Source organism: Lemur catta, chromosome 23, assembly GCF_020740605.2.
Source record: "Lemur catta isolate mLemCat1 chromosome 23, mLemCat1.pri, whole genome shotgun sequence".
In the NCBI taxonomy this organism is placed as follows: Eukaryota; Metazoa; Chordata; class Mammalia; order Primates; family Lemuridae; genus Lemur; species Lemur catta.
Window position 1 is genome coordinate 17,347,903 of NC_059150.1, and position 20,773 is coordinate 17,368,675.

Below are 20,773 nucleotides of genomic sequence, written 5' to 3' on the forward strand. Positions count from 1 at the left end.
TGCTTCGGTGGATGCTGCGGTCCCAAAACAAAGGCTGGGAAAAATCCTCACTGATCCAGCTGAGAGGGAGTGGCTCTGTGGCTAACTGGACATGTGGCTGCTGCCACCAAATTCTAACTGAGCTGCCACAGGGTGATGAATGAGAAGTCACCATCTTAGGATGGTCCCTCAACATCTCATACAAGGAAGCTCCTCAATCCAGCAGCCAGTCCACATGTAGGACTGCAGCACCTAGAAGTCATTGCAATTTTGACAGAAGTCAAATTGACAGAAAACAAGGTATGTTTTTATTGTGTACAGGGTGATGTTTTGAAGTATATAGTAGTGCCCTATTATCTGCAGGTCGTATGTTCCAAGACACCCAGTGGATGCTTGAAACTGTGGATAGTACAGAACTCTACGTAGCATGTTTTTCCTACATATCCAGAAGGATCCCTTGCTGTATAGGCTTAACACTTTCTAGCTCAACACGTTCCCGGAGGGTGACTTGAGACCTCGGAAAGTGAAGCTGCGGATAAGGGGGGACTATCGTACAAGTGGATGAAATGATAGAAGAAAATTAACATAAGAATCTTCAAGGTACCAAGAGTAAAAAATATCCTCCCTTCAAGAAGAGTACCCAGTTCATACAAGGAAAAGAAAAAGCAAAAAAGTCAAGACATTATAACACTGTTACCCCAGCTGTGGGCCAACTGCAGTTGTCTACGGTGAAATCAGCTTCCGGTCTGACACCCCAGTTTGACATGAGGGTCTTCAAGACCCCTGGGCCTGTGTGCTCCAGCAGCCGGAAAGTGGATTTATAGTAACTCGGTGAGTGGCAGTCCTTGCTGACAGCAGAGAAGTCTTCCTCCCTGCACCAGTGGGTGGCGGAAAGCATGCTGTTACTGGCCAGGGACCCGCAGAGGACTGACATTGCACAAGGACATCCGGAGGCCTTGGAAAACACCACGCTCTCCAGCCATCTTGCCCACATCGGCAGCAGCACGTGGAGAAGCCAAACCTGACAGGAAAGACCTTCAATGGGCACTTCTGAGGCCCTGAAGAGACTTCTTCCGTTCAGGCTTATTGTTTCTTTGAGTGTGAAGCCACAGAGCAGGGAGTAATGTTCCTCCTGGGGAATTCAGGAAGGGGGAGGCACATTGTTCCCACGTCAGTTAGACAAAGCTCTGCTGTTCAGCCTCCCAATCAAGGTGACCTCAGCCACTACCTGCTGCGTCCAAGCAACTGAAACTTCCTGTCGTTCTCCCAGCTACATTCTCCCTGTTCTTTCAGCTGCTGCCTTCTGCCTCCTGTAACTTAGCATCCCCTCTGCCCCTGCCCCACCTGGGACTGAGGTGTGTGGATGAACCCCATGTTCTCAGAAAAACTGCCTACTCACCCTCCTCAGAGAACCCGCTGTGCCTGGCATTTCCCCGTGTGCATGCTTGAGGCTGGGAGGTTTAGGCTCAGAGAAGTGAGAGCGCTGGGCCGTGAGAGGGCATGTCCAGAAAGTGGAGGGAACTGTACAAACCAGGCCCGAAGGCAGAGCAGGGCAGGTCACAGCAGTGACCACAGCAGCAGAACATGGATGTCTCCTCTCCCACACCCACCCCACCCCCGGGTACTACATGGGCTTTGGGATCAGGCACCTGCTATGCCCAGCAATTCTTTTCAAGCTGAGTTGTGAAGCAGTTTTGTGTTTATTCCTATTTACTGGTTTGGAGGCAGCGTCCTCTACCTCTCTAGCTAGTGGGAATTTAAATAAGGGAATAGTAGGGCTTAGAGTAGTCTAGAGTTTTATGTGACTGGCCACAGAGTGACCGCCTATCTGTGGTCCCATGGTCCCTGCCAGGTCTAGACTCTGCAGAGAGCACTTCTCTCTTATGGGGCTCTTAGGGGGGCAGGTGTGCCCTGTCTGGAGGCCTCATTCCCCATGTTCAGCCTATGCCCTGGGTGTGGATTAGTTACGTACAGTCAACCGCGAGAGCCTCGTGCTCCAGCCAGCCTCTCTGCCCCAAAGAATCATGCGCTCTGTGTTCCAAGGATTTGTGAACTAGAGTTCTCACCCCTAGGCTCGAGGGCGCACAGTTTTCTCATGGATGGCTCTTTGCTGTATTATCCTTGCATCATGGCCATTCTAGTTAATTCAATCCTGCTCAAGCTGAATTCTTCTCAAGTTATTCTATTTTTCGTTTCCTTAAACTTTTGTACATACTGTTTTCCTGAGTAACATTATCTCTAAGCTGATTTGTTCTAATCAGAGCGACTGAAAGATACCTGCTTTCTCAGCAAAGGGACAGGGACAGGGAAAGGGAAAGGGAAGAAAGACCACCTCCTCTCGGGCCAGCCAGGTGACTAAAGTTCCCCTTAACGGGAAGCAAAGGCTGCTGTGCTGCTGGTGGCCTAGCAAGGCCATTAGCTGGGGCACTGTCTTCAGGGACGGATTTTGCTCGGGGATGGTACACAGTGACTGAGGGGGTATAAGCCTAGGAATCCTTTGGTTTTACCTCCTTCTACTTGTGATAGGCAAAAATCATTCCTTAAAAAAAAAGTCTTCTTAAAAAACCTGGGAGAGAAAAAATGTGAGTGAGAAGAAGACAAAGAGGGAAAATTAAAGGCAGTACATTCCATATTTTACCATTTTAGTTTTCCAGACAGTCCAATTTTGTTTTGTTTACAAATTCATCTCATGGTACATGGTAAAGCCAAACGGTACAAAGTCCACAGAGTTGAAAAGCAACTCATATTTACCATTTCAATTTTTCGATCTTCAAATGCTATGAATTCTTCAAAAAGGTGAAAGGGAATAGATAACCCTCTGGTCTCGCTTTACAGCCAGGGAAATTACCAAAAGAAAAATCTTGGCTCTACCACCTCTACTTACAGAAGGTAAAACACTTCACAGAGACAGATTTCTGTTGGAGTTAGACTAGATTTCTTTTCACAGCCCCTAATCTCACGAGGTGAGAAGGAGTGGAAGTTGCCAAGTTGTTGGCTACCAGACCCATCAGTCTGTTTAACTCTGGCTAAAAGCAGAGAATAATGGGCAAGTTACCAATTTCTCCCCTTCAGCTCAGGCGTGCATTCTGAAACTGTGGAAGATCCTCATGTAGCACACACACGCTGCAACTTCCGATTGCCACACAGACCAGGCATACATGGCATTGTGATTCTTCACAGTCCGCAGAGACAAGACCAAAAATTAGGACTAAAACCTAAAGATACTTTAGTTCTCCAGTTGGATTTATATTATGACAAACTCTCTCAATAGTTCATTCCCCATCCTACCTCCCAAATCATTTAAGTAAAATGTTCTTTCAATAAACATAAAGTGAGCTCTTTCTCTGTTATCCATCACATTCTGCCAGTGCTTTAAAACTGGAATATGGTACTAGGTACAGAAGCCCGAAGGGAAAAAAGCCCCAAGTGCTACAAGGACGCGCTTGTAAGTAATGTGGGGCACCACTGATGTCCACTTACTCTCCCCATCTAGGACACGGGTGAGGGGACCACTTGGGCTCCCTCTAAAGCTCGGTAACATAAGATCACTGAGAAGGAAATATTTGTCCTTAAAAATAAATCTAAGTCCCTGGCTTGTTCTCTTTGGCTGCCACCATTTGGAGCCTGAGTGAAGGCCCTTCAAATGAACAGTGGTCCCACAGTGACTGCCCAGTCAGGACACAACAGGGTCAGACCCAGGATCATGTCAGCCTGGGGCAGGAGTGCATGGAGACACAGAGAATATCTGCATTTAAGTAGATTTTCTCTTTCTAAATTGTTCCTTATCCAGCTTCAGCCTCAGACAGCTCTACAATAGCCACTGTTTAGCTAAACCTTCAAGCAGTGGGGTCCCCATGCTGATCTGAAATATATCTAAACATAATTAAGCCTCAGGGTCACAAAACTTGGTCCCCTAACGAATAGGAGTATCTTATTCATTAAAGACCAGGTATGTTCCAAACAGGCCCTACTGACATACATCATCTTTATGTGTAGCACAGTAAATCTAGTAATAGCAGAATGATAGCATGGCTTTTAAATAGGGTAGTCTTATAATGTGGTGTGTAGTTTACAATACTTAGACAAGGTCCAGATTTATTTTTAAGAAAAGATGTCTACATTTTAATGCAAATCTAAGGACCACCCCCATTCTAAGCTTACAGAAGATTATCTGAATAAGTCTTAAAACTTGGTAAAACATAAATAACCTAGTATCCTATACCTGAAGCCCTTTGTAATATTCACTTTTTTCCCTAATTTGAAAAGAAATAACTTATTTATATATCAAACATTAGAGCTGAGTGTAAACATGGATGTCAACCACCCTTTTAGTTTTATAAATTTGCTTTTAACTTCCATCAACAGGCAGATTTTCCTACCTACCATGATCCCAAATCAGATAAAATATCCTTCTTTAAAAAAATTGTTACAAATATTTATTAAAAAGTGCAATTCAAAAGTTAGCTGGGCAAGCACGTCATTGTAAATCACAAAAAATGGGGAGGGTGGAAAAAACAACCCCAAAACAAAACCACAAGAAATACAAACAAAACATGGGGGAAGAAAGGTTAAAGAAAAAGTTAGTGTGTGGAGAATGCACCCAAAAAGACAAGGAAATGAGAAGTCAAAGCTAGAACTCTATCCAGGTGTTGCTGTTCTTTCCAAGTGCAAGAGAAGATGCCGAGGAGAGACTAGCAGCCTCTACCACTGAGTTCTGGCTCTGGGTCCAAATGCTACTTTAATATCAGATTATTCATCAGGGAAGTTATAAAAAATATCCTATATACATGTATACATCTGAGGCATTTAAAAAGTCATCAGAAGATTGAAGTTTAGTGTTTCAGCAGTGTCAGCTACTTACGCTCGATTAAAGCAACTATCGTTTAAATTTGGATTGGCTCAGTTATTTGAATAGATGATAAAATCAAGTTGTTACCTTAGGGAGGAAGAATCAAGTTCACCTACCCATCCTCGCCATTACACGCAAGGTAAGAGAAGTCTGGTCCAGGACTAGCCTTTTTTTGGTCATTATAGTTTCTGAGTAAATGTAATAAATGTACTATCCATTCCCAACCCCATTCCCCCGAAGTCGAGTGCCACGGGAATAAAAGAACTATCAGTGAGGATAATCCAGTATCCTAACGCATTCCAGTGTGCTGCTGAGCTATTTAGCAACAACATATGTAAGAATCACCCTAAAAATGCAATTTGCACCTTGGGGAGGAAGCGCTGGTATAGCAACATGAAGCTGGCAAGGTTCAGGCTCTGACCTCTGGCGACATCATCAACCCTTCCCTAAGGTGTGCCAGCACAGGGTCCTGCTGCTTTTTTTTAATTGCTCCCGTCAATTAAAGCCACCCAAACCCCAGGGTGTTTCATTCCTTTCCATTAGTTATCCTACCACAAAGAAATGCACCTGGAAAAGCAATTTTATATCATCATTTATCCCTGAAAAATGGAACACTGCATTTTCTGCCACAAACTGGTTCTGAGCCTCTGTCCTCAATAATCATCAGCTCTCAGGGGCTGAGAAACGCTACAGCAATGGGAAATGAAACATACCAGAAGCTCGCGTTCCCGACAGGTTTCTTTTGATGGGACAGCAGTGCACTGCCTGAGCAGGGGAAGGGTCTGAGCAGAAGAAAACAGCTGCCAAGGATGCATGGAATGAGCACAGCAAAACACTAGTGGAATCTGCTAATTTTTCTGGATTATTCAGAGTCCCTCCTCAGGGAACAAGGTCCATGGAGGCAAAGCAGTGGCTAGTTGTCCTCAGAACAGGACAGGCGGCACGGGGCATTTGTCATCCAGCCAGCACCTCAGAACAGGACAGGCGGCACGGGGCATTTGTCATCCAGCCAGCACCACGAGTGCAGTCGTCTATTTCCTCTTCCCACTGGCCCTTCCAGCGCTGGGACGGAGGAGCTGTCTCAATTGTGGGGTCATACAGAGAAAAGTCAGTGCAGCGATATGTTTCCAGGAGAGGAATGTGAGTAGACAGCAACGTCGCATGTGCTCGCTTCTCCTCCCCTTGGTTCACGTGCAGGAGGAACTTGCACCCTCAGGCCACACCATCACAGCACTAAGAAGAGGATCAGGACGATCAACAGGACTGCAAAGAGGATGGCTATGGCACACCACTGGCGCCGATCTGGAAGGCAGGACATGAGAATTAGCTCTCTCAGGGATTCCACTTTCTCCAAGATACAGTTACATGGAATTTAAGACAATACCTCTGAAGCAGAAAAGGGACAGAATGTGCAAATGATGGGGGCAGAGAGGATCTTGAACTTGCCCAGGAGGCTGCTACTCTACAGCTGTTCTGCACTTCATGTGCATTCACAACTTTGCCAGTCCCCTGGAAACGTGCCTCGTAGTAAGTACATGCTTTGTGTCTCAGGTCTTTAACTAAAATATGTGGATCTTTGCTTTCTACTGGTGGTTAGCTTATCCCTGAAAAAGGTGTTGGCACTGGTGTTACAGATTAAAGTCTGTCTGCTTTAATCTCTCACCAAAGTCAAGTCATTTAATTCAACAATCATCATATTTTTCCTCAAAGAGCATAATGGGAGGAGGGAAAGGAGATGAAAGCTACTACTGGTCACTTTAGGAATAAACAGCTGAAAAAGCAAGCTCCAGTGAGAGAGCATGATTAATTTCACACCACACCTAGTCAAACAAGATTACTTAACCAGTAACTGTGTTAACTTATACAGCTCACCTGTAAATGAAAGCAGAATGTCTTTTCTGAAACTTTTTACCCTACCAACAATTTAGAACAGGCAAAAAGTGGCTAGAGTCCATCCAAATGTTGAGAGCAGGGAGAGCCTGTGGGACAGAAGGACCCAGAAAGGCCCCAGGAAGAACCCTGCTCCAGCCCACAATCCTATAGTCCTGTAACTCTACAACAGCTGCCTTGCAGGCCTGTTGTGAGAACTAAAACAAGAACACCATCATACACACGCTGTGCAGTGCCCAAGCTTGATGCATGGAGGATGCTGTCAACACCAGGATGCTTCCTTAATTTGGGGAGATGCAGAAAGACCAAGCAGTCTTTCCACAGATGAGTCCTGGTGCCTTCCACAAAAGGTCAGACTAATAAAAGAATTCACTAGCCTATGAAAATGCAGTTCAACTACTAGGAATGAGTTCCATTTAAGTAGAAATAGAAAGATACACTGATTCATTAAAGTTCATTTGAAAGCCATTGAGAATCACATTTTAAAAAGATTTGATTCTAGAAAAATAGATTGCAACACTCTCCACTAAGTAAAGCAAGTATGTCCTAAATGTTGATCAGCTTGGTCCACCTCAGACATGCCAGAAACTCATTTGGTAATCAGTAACTGGTTAGGACAAAGACCCCAAGTTTCTTCATTCCTCTTCTGAAGCAGGACTATTCCGAAGGGCCTGGGGAGGCAGAGGTGGCCTACTAAAGAAAACACTTTTAACCTGTTTAACAATTACTTCAGTGGTCAGCAAAACTTTGAATATCTAGCATTTTTAAAATCTATTTAAAAATGTTAGATTTCCAATTTCTGGTCTGGCATGTAAAGAGCTTAGAAGTCACCACTCTGTTCTAATAACAAGTAAAAAGCTGAACAAACTGAAAAAGCAACCTTTCTTAGATCCATCAGAGAAGTGAGGTCACAAGAGAAATTGCTACCCCTAAAGCTGGAGACACCTACAGGCAGATACAGGAACCACAACTTACCAGAGCAGAAACCCAGGGAACCAGCACCAGGGCAGGGAAACCCCACTACAACTGATGAGCCACTGAAGGCTCAATGTAGACAAGTCTGAGATTAAAAAAAACTCCAGGGGATGTGGTCAAAAGGGGCCCCTCACATTTTTGGGAGTTTTCCTTCCAGGAGCTCGACTAGGAGACAAATCCCCTCATGCTTCCAGCAGGTGGAGGGGGGAAAAACCATTTTGAAATATGCGGGAACACTCTGTTCTTAACAAAGTTCACCCTCAGGAGAAACTTATCTAACCAGAGGCTAACCTGCTGGGGGTTTTATCAGGGCCTAACTGACCCGGGGAAGGGAAATAAATGCCCAACCGCAGCCCACTCTAACCATCCTGTTCCCCTAAGGCTGGAGACACTGAGCAGCCCTGGTGAAGTTCACAGCCAGGGGCACAGGCTCACCAACAGGCAGAGACCCAGTCATGAGACTATCACATGCCCCCCGCCACCCCATACACTTCACCACCGCATTACTAAAGGTCTATTTACCACAGTTCCTTTTACCCAGTATATCATGTTTATCTTTTGACAAAAAACTAAAAGGCAAAAAAACAACAGTATGAAGAGACTGAACAAACATCAGAAACAGACAAATGGCAGATGAGCAATTTTTAAAAATTATGATTAATATGCTATGGGCCTTAATGGAAAAAGTAGACAAGATGTAAGAACACAAGGATAATGTAAGCAGAGAGATGGAAATTCTAGGAGAGAATCAAAAAGAAATGTTACAGATCAAAAACACTATAACAAGAATGAAGGATGCCTTTGATGGGCTCATTAGTACACTGGACATGACTGAGGAAGGAATCTTTGAGCTTTAGCATGTATCAATAGAACCTCCAAAACTAGAAAGCAAAGAGAAAAAAAGACCAAAAAAAAAAGGCACAGATTATCCAAGAACTGTGGTACAAGACTTACTATAACATTAATCAAGACAGTGTGGAATTAATGGCATAGACAAATAGATCCATGTAACAGTCAGCCCAGAAATAAGCCCACATAAATACAGTCAACTGATCTTTGACAAAGTAGCAAAGGCAATACAACAAAGACAGTCTTTTCAGTAAAATGGTGTTGAAACAATTGGACATCCACATGCAAAAAAAAATCTAGACACAGACCTTACACCCTTCACAAAAATCAACCCAACATAGATCGCAGACCTATATGTAAAATGTCAAACTATAAAACTCCTAGAAGATAACAGGAGAAAACCTAGATGACCTTGGGTATGGCAATGACTTTTTAGATACAACACCAAAGGCACTACATATGAAAGAAATAATTGGGACTTCATTAAAATTTGAAACTTCTGCTTAAGATAAGCCACAGACTGAGATAAAATATTTGCAAAAGACACATGTAATAAAGGACTGTTATCCAGAATATACAAAGAACCTGTAAAACTCACCAATAAGAAAACTAACAACCCAATTAAAAAATGGGCAAAAGACCTGAACAGACATCTCAAAAAGACACAGCCAATAAGTATACGAAAAGATGTCCAACATCACACGTCATTAGGAAAATACAAATGAAAACGAGATATAATACACATCTATTTAGGATGGCCAAAACCCCAAACAGCAACAACATCAAATGCTGTCAATGATGTGGAACAGGACGTGTTGGAAATGCAGAATGGTATAGCCACTTCGGAAGATGGTTTGGCAGTTTCCTACAAAACTAAACATACTCTTACCATTGCCATCCAGCAACTGCACTCCTTATTACTTACCCAAATGAACTAAAAACTTATGTCCACATAAAAATCTGCACATGGATTTTTACGGTAGCTTTATTCATAATTGCCAAAACTTAGAAGCAACTAGGATGACCTTCACTAGGTGAATGGATAAACCATGATACATCCAGACAATGGAATATTCAGTGCTAAATGAGAAATGAGCTATCAAGCCATGAAAAAGTATAGAGGAAACTTAGATATTACTGAGAGAAGCCAATCTGAGAGAAGGCTCCGTACTATACGATCCCAACTATATGCATGGCTGAAAAGGCAAAATTATGGAGACAGTAAAAGGATCAGTGGTTGCCAGGGGCTTACAGGGAGGAAGGGCTGAATAGGAGCACAGAGGATTTTTAGGGCAGTGAAACTATTCTGTAGGATACTATAATTGTGGATATATGTTATAATATTATACATTTATCAAAACTCATAGAATATACAGCATCAAGGGTGAACCCTTATCACATGTACCCTGAAAATATGTACATCTATTATTAATCAATAAAAAAAGTGAACCCTAATGTAAACTATGGACTTTGAGGATGATTAACGACTTGTCAGTGCAGGTTCACTGACTGTAACACTGGGATGTGGGATGTGGTAACAGGGGAGGTTGTTACGTGTTGGGGGAGAGGGAGCATATGGGAACTCTCTATTTTCCACTCAATTTTTCTGTAAACCTAAAACTGCTCTAAAAAGTAAAATCTATTAATTAAAAAAGAAAGAAAAAATGCTTACAATAACTTAAAACTACTCTCTTTAGAATGATTAGTTGATGCTCTTCCAGGACAAAAACAGAAGTAACTGCTTCCCTTCCCCAACCTCACACCCACTCCTGTGTTGACTGCCTCTCCCCAGGCATCTCACCATTCTCAGTGCGCCAGATTCCCACACTGAACCAGATTTCTACTTTTTGGCTTTTCATCAGCCTCTACCCAAGACTCCTATCACCTCCAATCACCCTCTCTTCTGCAACTGCCTTAAATAGGGGTTTTTACCAAGGAGAAACATACATTACACAAGCTGGCACAACCCAAGAATGCTCCTTTAAAGCCATTTCCTTTGAAGTGGTAAGTTGCTTCTAAGAAGCTTGAACTAGGTAACTCCAGGGCGCTGTTACCCTAGCAGACTTCCCCCTGGCACTTCTCCAAAAGGCTTCCCACATAGAATGAACAGGTACTAACCACAGGGGCTTCTGTGTCCTCAACTGAAAAGTTTTAAGCAGCTTTGCAAGCTCCAGGACCTGCCTCAAAAAGTCAGAGGGGAACAAAGGGAACTCCAATAGTTTTTTTCTCTCTCTCAAAATATTTTCTTACCCTAAAGAGAAAAGAGGAATCCAGTGCTGGAAAGTAAGGGGGAAAGAAACTTTGTATCTACTCAAAAAAATATACTTCTCTGGGTAGGCAAATAATGCAATTAGTGTCTCTCTTGGGTCATTCAAAAAAGTACATGAGTCCTGGCTGGTTTCTGCCCATGAAGCAGCCAGCCAAGTGAAGGAGCAGATGTTCTGCCTCTCGAGACCTGTGGAACCTGTGTGTTTATTACTACTCAAACTTTGGTGTGCCTTGATACATTTCCTTTTTTAGACACAGGTTTGATTGAAAAGCAGTGAACTTTTGCAAAATGTATGGAAAAGAACATAGACAAATTACAAATTGTCTGGTCATCAAATTGAAGCAGACACCACCAAGCAGGAGGAGGCCCTTAGCAATATTTCTTTTGGTTGCAAGTAAAGATTACAGTGAAAACACAGGCAACCTGTCAAAAATGAAGTGCCTTTCAGGCTAACTGCTCTGTTTCCTGACTCTTTTTCTTATATAAATATAACCAAAGTTCATACTTTGCTTTCCAAACTTTCCTTTTGGGAGAAAGTAGAATAAAGCATAAGCAAGCCTCAGTGCTATTTATATACACAGTGAGCTGCTTATCACAATGCAAGTAGTTTTCTAAATTATTCATACCCAGAATGCTGAGAAACAAAGACACAGTACATCTTTGTTCACTTGCTCTTCCCCAAACAAAACTGGTGCTGAAGTAGCTACTTGACTTTGCGACTACTACATACAAGACAGAGAGGCCTGGTGTTTAAATTGGTTATATAATACTTCATTAAAGCCTTTTTTTTTTTTTAAAGTAGAGGGGTGGGGTGGAAGTGCACAGAACAGAGGGACTTAGAAAGAAGACTGCAAACCTTTCTCTGAGTGTGTGACAGACAACTAAGCTGGTGCCTGCTTCCCATCTATGCAGAGCTTCAGGCAATGAAGAGCCTGCTAGAAGCACAAAGATAATTGCCCCTGGAGAGAAAGAAGGAAATAACTCTAGCTATGAGCTTCCCTTTGTTTTGTACATAATTGGGCCTTTTCCCCTTGGGGCCATCTGTTGCCTTATAATTCTTAAAAAACATTTACTAAATACTAATATAAGGTAGACACTGTTGAACACTTTTACATTATAATTATTTCATTTAATCCTCACAATGACCTGGAGAGGTAGGAATCAACCTATTTTTATAGATAAGAAACTGAGTCCCAGAGAACCACAATGTAACTTGACTATGAGTTAATAAGCTTCTGAAAAGTAAACATACGTAAGTATTTAAATCTTGTCTTAAAAGACTAACCCATTAGACCTTATAACATGTACCTGACAGTAAGAAACCAACAAAAGAATAAGGTATCAAGAAACAGGAAAGTTCTAATGTGGGAGACGGTTCTACTGTCCAAGAATACTCAAATTACCTCAAGGAATACCTCAGTTCCTCCTTCCACCAAGCCACCCCCACTAGATAAGGAAGAGATACTGGATTTTCTTTGATTTTAAAAATATTATTTTCCATGTAATAGGCGAGGTGGGTTGTAGTAATCAAATAATCAAACAACCTCATTAAAAAGTGGGCAAAAGACATGAACAGAAACTTTTCAAAAGAAGACAGACTAATGCCAACAAATATATGAAAAAATGCTCCACATCTCTAATCATCAGGTAAATGCAAATCAGAACCACAATGAGACATCACTTAACTCCAGTGAGAACGACTTTTACAAAAAGTTCCAAAACAACAAATGTTGGCATGGATGTGGAGAGACAGGAACACTCATACACTGCTCGTGGGACTGCAAATTAGTACAACCTCTAAGGAAAGGAGTATGGAGATACTTCAGAGAACTAAAAGCAGAACTACCATTTGATCCAGCAATCCCACTACTGGGTATCTACTCAAAGGAAAAAAAGACATTCTATAAAAAAGACATCTGCACTCCAATGTTTGTAGCAGCACAATTCACAACTGTATACTATGGACTACTACTCAGCCATTAAAAAAAGTGAACCACCTATTGTATTATCTTGGATGGAGGTGGAGCCCATTCTTCTAAGTGAAGTATCACAAGAATAGAAAAACAAACACCACATGTACTCACCGCTAAATTGGTACTAATCAATCAACACCAGTGTACACATATGAGAAGTAACTCATAGGGTGTCGGGGCAGGTGGGAGGGGGAGGAGGAGATGGGTAAATTCACATCTAACGGATGTGGTGCACGCTGTCTGGGGGATGGGCATGCTTGTAGCTCTAACTCGAGCAGTGCAAAGACAATTTATGTAACCAAAGTGTTTGTACCCCCATAATACTCTGAAATTAAGAATAAATAAATAAGTAAAATGATTCCACTTAAAAAAGAGTCACTGGAACATATCTTATATAGTAACTCATTTGAAAATTGTTACTTTTTCATCCCCATCCTGGTGCAGATTTGCTGGAAATATATATATATATATATATTTTTTTTTTTTTTTTGAGACAGTGTCTCGTTTTGTTGCCCAGGCTAGAGCGCCATGGTACTCTAGAGTGCCTAGCTCACAGCAACCTCAAACTCCTGGGCTCAAGCCATCCTCCTGCCTCAGCCTCCCAAGCAGCTGGGACTACAGGTGTGCACATGCCACTATGCCTGGCTAATTTTTTTTTCTTTTTTCTATTTTTAATTGCCTGGCTAATTTTTTCTATTTTCAGTAGAGACGGGGTCTTGCTCTAGCTCAGGCTGGTCTTTGAACTCCTGACTGCAAGTGATCCTCCGGCCTTGTTCTCCTAGAGCGCTACGATTTATAGGCATGAGAGACCACACCCGGCCCAATTCGCTAGAAATATTTCATTATGGATTTAAAAATAACAATTTAAATTAGATGTACAAGGCCATTGTATTCTGAAGTACTAGGTGTTTTATCAATGAAAGCATGCTCAGGAGAAACAGTAACTGGCTTCTTCATTACTATCTTAAATAAATTTCCTATTTTGACAAGGAAGTAAATAAAAAAAAAGGCTTTTGTAATTGCAAACAAAGTTGCTCCACTGGGGGAAAAACCACCAAATAGGGTAGGGGGAGCACAAAGATCTTTTCCCAAGTCCAGGCTACAAGTAGAAGGCCTGTACGTGTGAGTTTTCCATTCTCTGATCCTAAAGCACCACAGAAAAACATGCCACAGGAAAAGGATCTGCATGGGCACAGCTGTGAGAGAACCCCCACTCCCGACAGAGCATCTAGAACTAAGTACAAATTCTTTTTTTTTTTTTTTTTTGAGACAGAAAAATTCTTAAGCTTTAAACACCATACATACCACTGGTCATGTGAGACACTTTTGCAAGTTTCTTCATCACATTGTCCAGTCGAGACTGAGTGCTCTCCAACTCATGAGAGAAATCATCCAACATACTAGAGAGAGAAGCAGACACACAAGGTAGCTGGTTAAGGGCAAAGACTTGGCAATGCACTGGCCATGAATTAATAGGATCTAAGCTTCCATTTTAGCAAATATAAAATAGGCAACATTGGGATTCAGGACTCCAATCTATTATCCAAAATCCTTGGGATAAGATATGATTTCGGTTTTGGAATTCTAGGGATTTTACATTTTTCTATACTAAGTCTTCAAAGTCCAGAGTGCACTTCACACTTGCAGCACGTTTCAATTCCAGTTGGCCGCATTTCACTGACTCCATAGCCACATGTGGCTAGTGGCTGTTATACTGGACAGCACAGGTCTAAGTCCAAGACTCATGTTTTTCCCTTTTAATTTACTTTTTATTTTTATCAGAGTTATACACACACCAGTTTAAAGAGACAAATAGTCCTAAAGGTCTTTTTACAAAAAACCTGTTTCCTTGAAGGGCAAGGGCTTCCAACTACTCACCCTATTGTTTTAGTACTTTCTACATTTTTGGAAGCAACACACTTGTACCTCAGGACTAGCTCAGCAGTATGAAAAGAGTAGGATTTAGCTCTCGTCCCACTTTATTCCTTATCTCTGCATTCTTCCCACTTTCCCTTCCCCTCTGACATAACTGTGCCATAATTTGATTAGATCAACATTCAGTATTTACATTATTGTGACTGAATAAATGCTATTCACAGCAGAGGAGTTTTGTGGTGTGCTTCACATTGCTTCTTGGTGTTCCCCTCTGGCAGCTTAGGATTCAGCTTTTTTTGGTCTGTTGAGTGATCTAACCACTTTCCAGAATCTAAAATGTTACAGCTATTGTTTATTATTCAATGCCCTATGTCCCCATAGGTTTTATGCCTTTTTTAAAAAGAAAACCCCTTTACTATTGTTCTTGTGGGCTTTGGAGAGAGAGCAGAGATATGGGGTGTGTTCAATTCACCATCACTAACTGGAAGTCTCAGACTCTATTATCGACTACCCACCAGGCTGCCTCACCAACAGAGAAGCTTAGGCCATTAGTCCCTTCCCACCCCAAACTGAAACTAAACTGGGTTCTGACCCATTTTAGATTGAAATTAAGCATGTGTCCCTAGATTCCTGCTACTCCAGCTTCCTGCCTGGCTCCATTCCCGTATACCATCTAAATCCGACAGATGGGCCTTTCTAACACCTGATCATGCCATCACTCCTACCAGTCACCCATCATGCTTTACCAGTCTCCCATCATGCTTAGAAAAAAAAAGTCCTACCTCCTTACCAAGCTGATACGGTCTGTTCTATGCCTCCAGACGCATGGAACCTCTGCTCCAAGCACTTTCACATCTCTAAGTCTTCACAGGTGCGCATTCCTCTTCCTGGCACATGCTCCCCTCACCACCTGCCCCACACCGACTCTCACTTCACCTGGCTACTGTCTACACATCCTTCAGGTTGCAGTTAAACTCCTCTTTCTCTGAGACCTAGGCTAAGTTAGGGCTCTCCAGGCAGCATGCACTCGCCCAGTCTCAATGGCCCTCCCACTTCACTGCCATAACTTGATGACCTGCTGCATTTATACAACATCTGTTCCACCCAGTAAGTGGGGAATTAGAATAGCAGAGACAGTGTCTCTTCTCTTTGCTCCTATATCCCTAGGGTCTCCCAGAGGGCCTGGTGTAGAACAGGTGCCCAATAATAATTTATAATGAATGAATGTATAACAATAAACATAAGGCTGAGACAGGAAAGTTTCTGAAATATCATGATGAATTGTCTTATTTTTCTTCAGAAAAAAATTTGTAAAATGGTAAAGGTATTGTGTGGTAGCATTTAAGAATGATGTTTTTGCTATCATACTTCAGAGTGTAAAAGAGACTGTTCTTAAGGAAACAAACAAAACCTGAGTTATGTTTTCTTGTTTTTATTTGTTTCTTGAGGGAAGATTTTTTTGTTAATGGAGTTATATATTTAACAATGTTACAATTTAAGATGCAAAGCAAAAAGTTTTGTTCAAAGTAGCGGGAGAGTCATAGGGTGATAAAGTTAAATTAGCTTATGTCCTATTCTCTTTAGAACAAAAATCTCCAGAGGTTACAGAGCCTTGTCTGTTTCACATTCCCATTCATGACTATATTTCAAGTATCCGCTCAGAAGAATTTTTATCTGTCCAAGTGTTTAAAAATAATTACCTAAATCCTGTTGTAAATTTTATTAAATAGATTTGTTTCTTTGGGGGAGGCTATTGTAAAACAGAATAAAAATGCAGTTATAAGTAAAACTGCTTTGGTTTACCAGCCATGTGACTGCCAGGATTTTCAGGGGTCTCATAGGATGGCTTTTCCCCTCAATTTCACTGTGGCGAGAGGGGCATCTCAGTACTCACACTGCCTGCTCCTCCAGCTCCCCTCCAATGCGCTGGGACATGTTCTTCAGCACCCCGATGCTGCCAGAGACCAGCTCCAACTGCTCATCCTGCTGTTCCACGATCAACTGGTGCCAGAGAAATGGGAAATAAGCAATTAAAATCCATCTTACCTGGTTCCAAGCCTAGCACTCTAGCAGCTGCTAGTTTCTTTGCCAACTTGGGACAATTCACATTCAGAAGCAAAGCCCAGAAATCAAAGGACCAGACCGTCGCCTCTGAGAGAACACACTGCTCAAAAGGCTGGATTGTCAAGCTACTGATATCTCCTGCTGATCCAACTTGTGAACAGTCAGCGGGGCTTGAAACCATCAGGAGAGATTTACTCTGGTTGGCTGAAGTCCAATAAGAGAACAGACAATGGCCGAAAGCACACGTACAGATGACCACTGAGACCTGGGGGATGCTTGAGAGGAGGACGCCTATTGCCAAGATCAAGGTCTCAATTCACAACAGACTGCCACAGCTTAAATACAAGACAGTCTGGCAAATCTCTGGATGTGGGAAAACTATGCACACAGTCTTTCCCTCCCTCCTCAAGGACAAACCAGAGGAGGCCCTGTGGCAGTATGTTACCTCAAGGACAACTACTCACTGACAAATATTTACTTTTAATTGGGTTGCATCCTCCTCACTTTTTACAGAAAAAAGTTGCTTGGTTTAATAGCAATTTAAGTAGACAGCTGGTTAAGCAGACATGCCAATGGAAGAAGAACAAAAGAACACATAACCTACATCTGTACATAAACATGACATTTAAGAACCAATACTTTCAATGCATTGATGATCCTCCAATCCCCAGCTACATCATCATTAGCTTCCTTTTAGTAATACAGCTACACATCAAAAACAACACAAACATAATCAACTTCACTTTCCTGCTATCCCATAACCTCTACCAAAGTGGTCATTTTTATATATAATGGAACCAACCAATAATTTTCAATGAAAAAACAAGAGAGATTATTTCTGAAAGTGCCTTGTTGAAATGAACAAAAAGCTGAGTATACAAATGGAGGCCGGAGAAAAGGTTTTGTTTTCTTTTTGAAAAACCAATGGCCTTATCTGTCAGTTTTAGATATCTGGTCTGCTTTTCCTAAGAGACCTAACTGAGCTTGGTTGTCTTAAAGCAGTCATGCTCTGAAGATTTTAAAAACCTTTACATACAATTCCTACACATTTAGTAACAGTCAACTGTAGGATGAGCTCTGATTTAACCGGCTTGTCATTAAGCAACAAAAGCCCATGGTTGGCAGAGGAAGTACGGGAGGTTCCCTGCCTCCCACCACCCCGTCCTCAGCTGACTGGTTCTCAGGTACCTGTTGCTGTGCTTGCTGCTCCTCGATGAAATGGGAATTGGCTAACTGGAGCTCTCGATCCAGGCGCCCATATTTATCTGCTGTTCCAGTGTTCCAGTTCTGGCTGCCACTGTCTCCCAGCAGTGCCTGTGTGAGCAGGGGATAACCGGAGGGAGGAGAAACAAATACTTACTATTTCTGAACAAGTGATACATCAAAAGCGATCTAAAGAGTTCTCACATTTCTCATCATCGATTTTTCCCCTGGGCCAGCCAGGCTTTTATGCAGTGGTGTAGGTTGGTGCCTGTGTGGTACAATTTAAGGAATGCCAGGAAGGGCCTTATCTGTCTTTAAGCTCTCCCAGTGGGCCTCACAAATGGGCTTTGTCCTGTTAAAATGCAAATAAATTTCTATGCTAAATCAACAAATACCCATCTGTATACTGCATTACAATTTAAAAAACATTCAGTCTCTTGTAGAAGAGCTCTTCCTAGCATTTGTAGAAGTTCATAAAAGACCCATAGGTACTAATTAAACTGATTCCAGAGATCTAGAGTTCCTTCCCGCCCCCCCCCCCAAAGTAAGACCAAGGGAAGTTTTGGCTTTTTGAGGGGAAAGGGTACAGTTCCCTGGGATGACAAGAGGTAAGTCATAACCCCTCACACACAGAAGGCACAAGAACCATCAATGTCTGTCAAGTTTTACCCATGAATAAAACCCAGAGCCCTTCCTACATGATAACTGGGGGTTACCTCACCAAGCAGGTATGACCACAAGGAATGCCCAACCCTGACAACCCAAGCAAGTGCTGCCCTTAGTCTGAGTTCTCCACCAGGGCTCCCAGACACCAGGGTCAGGTTTCCCAAGGGTGAATTCAAGAAAGTTTGCAGCCAGAAATGGGTAAGCATGAGTATGTCTTCCTTTAAGATGAGGAGGCCAGGCAGGAACGTGATTGCTCAACTTAGCAGCTGGTTCTAACCAGATCCCCACAAGCCTTGGGTCAAAGTAATTGTTCACATCAGCCCTGCACCAAGAAGCAGAAGATGCTAGCAACTAAGATTCTTTTCCCTTGTAAAGCTGCCAAATATTCTTACCAGGTACTTTTTATCTCTAGCACTATTAAAAGCCTGACTGGTTACTTGGTTCTCCATCTGAAAGCTCTTCCAACAGCTCCAGGCCCTTCTTCCACACAGACACTGACTTCCCTCACCTGACTTTCAGAGGTAAATCTGTCAAATGGCCAGACTTCAGGGACTAGGATCATCAGGGAAGCTCAGGATGCAGAGCACTAAGTTCTGAGGCAGTTACTAGAAGAGTTTCTAAGCAGCTCAGTTATTAAAAGTTCTTCCTACGAGAGCTCCAGTGGCCCAGGGCTTCAGTCCAGGCGAGAGCTGGATGGTGAGTACCTCTGGCGTAAAGAACACCCAAGGCTTTTTCTGGGTGGCTCTGCCCTGACCTGGCCTTAAGGCTGTCAAGATTGAAAACATCCTGCTCCTTCTGATCCAAAGACTCTAAGGACATCTATGAAAGACACTGGGGCCTACTGACAGTATTTTTCGAGTCAAAAAAAGGCTATAGTGCATGGTGAGGTTAAGGACGGAGAACTGGGGCATCACCAGGGCCTTGGATGCTCCTGGGGTCCAAATCAAGGCTATCATTCTTACGTTTTCTATGGTCTACACCTTAGGTGGAATGAGTCATCTAAGTTTTATTGTGAATTAGCTTAGCGTTCATCAGTCTGACCCCCAGGAGTCTGCAATAATGGGAAAGAGATGGAAACAGCACCCCAGGCACTGGAAGATGCACATGGGTGCCACAGTGGGAGCCGCCTGGGAGGCAGGGAGCAGCACAACACCTGGTATCTGCCCACTTGAGCGCTGGGAGATCCCTGGCCCTGCTATTCCTTGAAAATCTGTGACTCTACAACATTTCACTCGTGGCCTAAAACAAAATTCTAAGCCATACTTGGACAGGCACTGTATAAATACACATTTTATTTACATTAGCACAACTGTACTATTAGAGAATAAAACATTCAAATTAAGAGTAACAGAAGATAGGTGTTACCCACCTCGCTGTCACTTCAGGCACTGTCACTCAACTTTCTACACACTCAAGTACAAATGAAAAGGGAACTCTGAATTAGTCAGATTGAGGCCACACACTAGCTTCTTTCAAGAGTTAGAGCCAGATGAACTGGACTAGCTAATGGCTTCTCCTAGCTATACTGTTCAAAAAAAGAGCAAAATGGGTAGATAAGAAGGAAAAAAACATAAAACAATGACTTGAAACATTAAATGCAGGGAAAAAACAGAGAAAATAAGGTGATATTTGTAAAACCCTCCCATTCTTTAATCTCTTATATTACTTGTTTTTAAAATTAAGTGTCTCACAAACATTCACTGGTATAAAGGATTTATGTTATAAAGTACTGATTGCTAGTTAGTAAAAATAGTGGAGCTGATTTCTTGAGTAGAGGCTACTAAATAGACTATTGGTAACTTTCTGGAATCTAAACAAAATGAGGTTAAGATAAGTGATCTAAAGCAAATATTATCATTTTTCATAAAGTCTTTCTTATTCCTAGGCAAAATGGATATCCAGAGAATTTAAGAAAACTACTTCTGTCAAAAAAAAAAAAAAATCCTCTAACAGTTTAGCAACAGACAAAAAATATTCTACCTCACCAAAAGAATCTAAATCAAATCCCAATTTAAATTCAAGTCTAATTTCTAGATGACCATTGATTATTTTCTAAAAGGACTGTATTTTAATAATTAGAAATTAGTTTCTAATCATATACCAAAATGTGTAATTTTTTTTAAAATACTTAAAACGAAGATCTAATTGAACACATGTTAAGGTTCCTCAAATGTCTTTCCA

The 20,773-nt window shown here is 42.1% G+C and overlaps 1 protein-coding gene across 2 annotated transcripts in view; it reads right to left on the reverse strand.

Moving 5' to 3' along the window:
* Window positions 1–20,773, reverse strand: part of STX6 (syntaxin 6) — a 50,430-nt gene that overhangs the window by 1,861 nt on the left and 27,796 nt on the right. The window contains exons 5-9 of one of the 2 annotated variants that reach the window (XM_045536006.1): window positions 17,912–18,037; window positions 16,554–16,660; window positions 14,090–14,184; window positions 5,542–6,130; window positions 2,471–4,443 (exon numbers count right to left, since the gene is read on the reverse strand). In XM_045536006.1, coding sequence (XP_045391962.1) covers window positions 6,054–6,130; window positions 14,090–14,184; window positions 16,554–16,660; window positions 17,912–18,037 — 405 coding nt within the window. In that variant the 3' untranslated portion in view covers window positions 2,471–4,443; window positions 5,542–6,053. Of the gene's footprint in view, window positions 1–2,470; window positions 4,444–5,541; window positions 6,131–14,089; window positions 14,185–16,553; window positions 16,661–17,911; window positions 18,038–20,773 lie in introns of those variants that run through there. The other variant, XM_045536007.1, reaches the window with a different exon arrangement.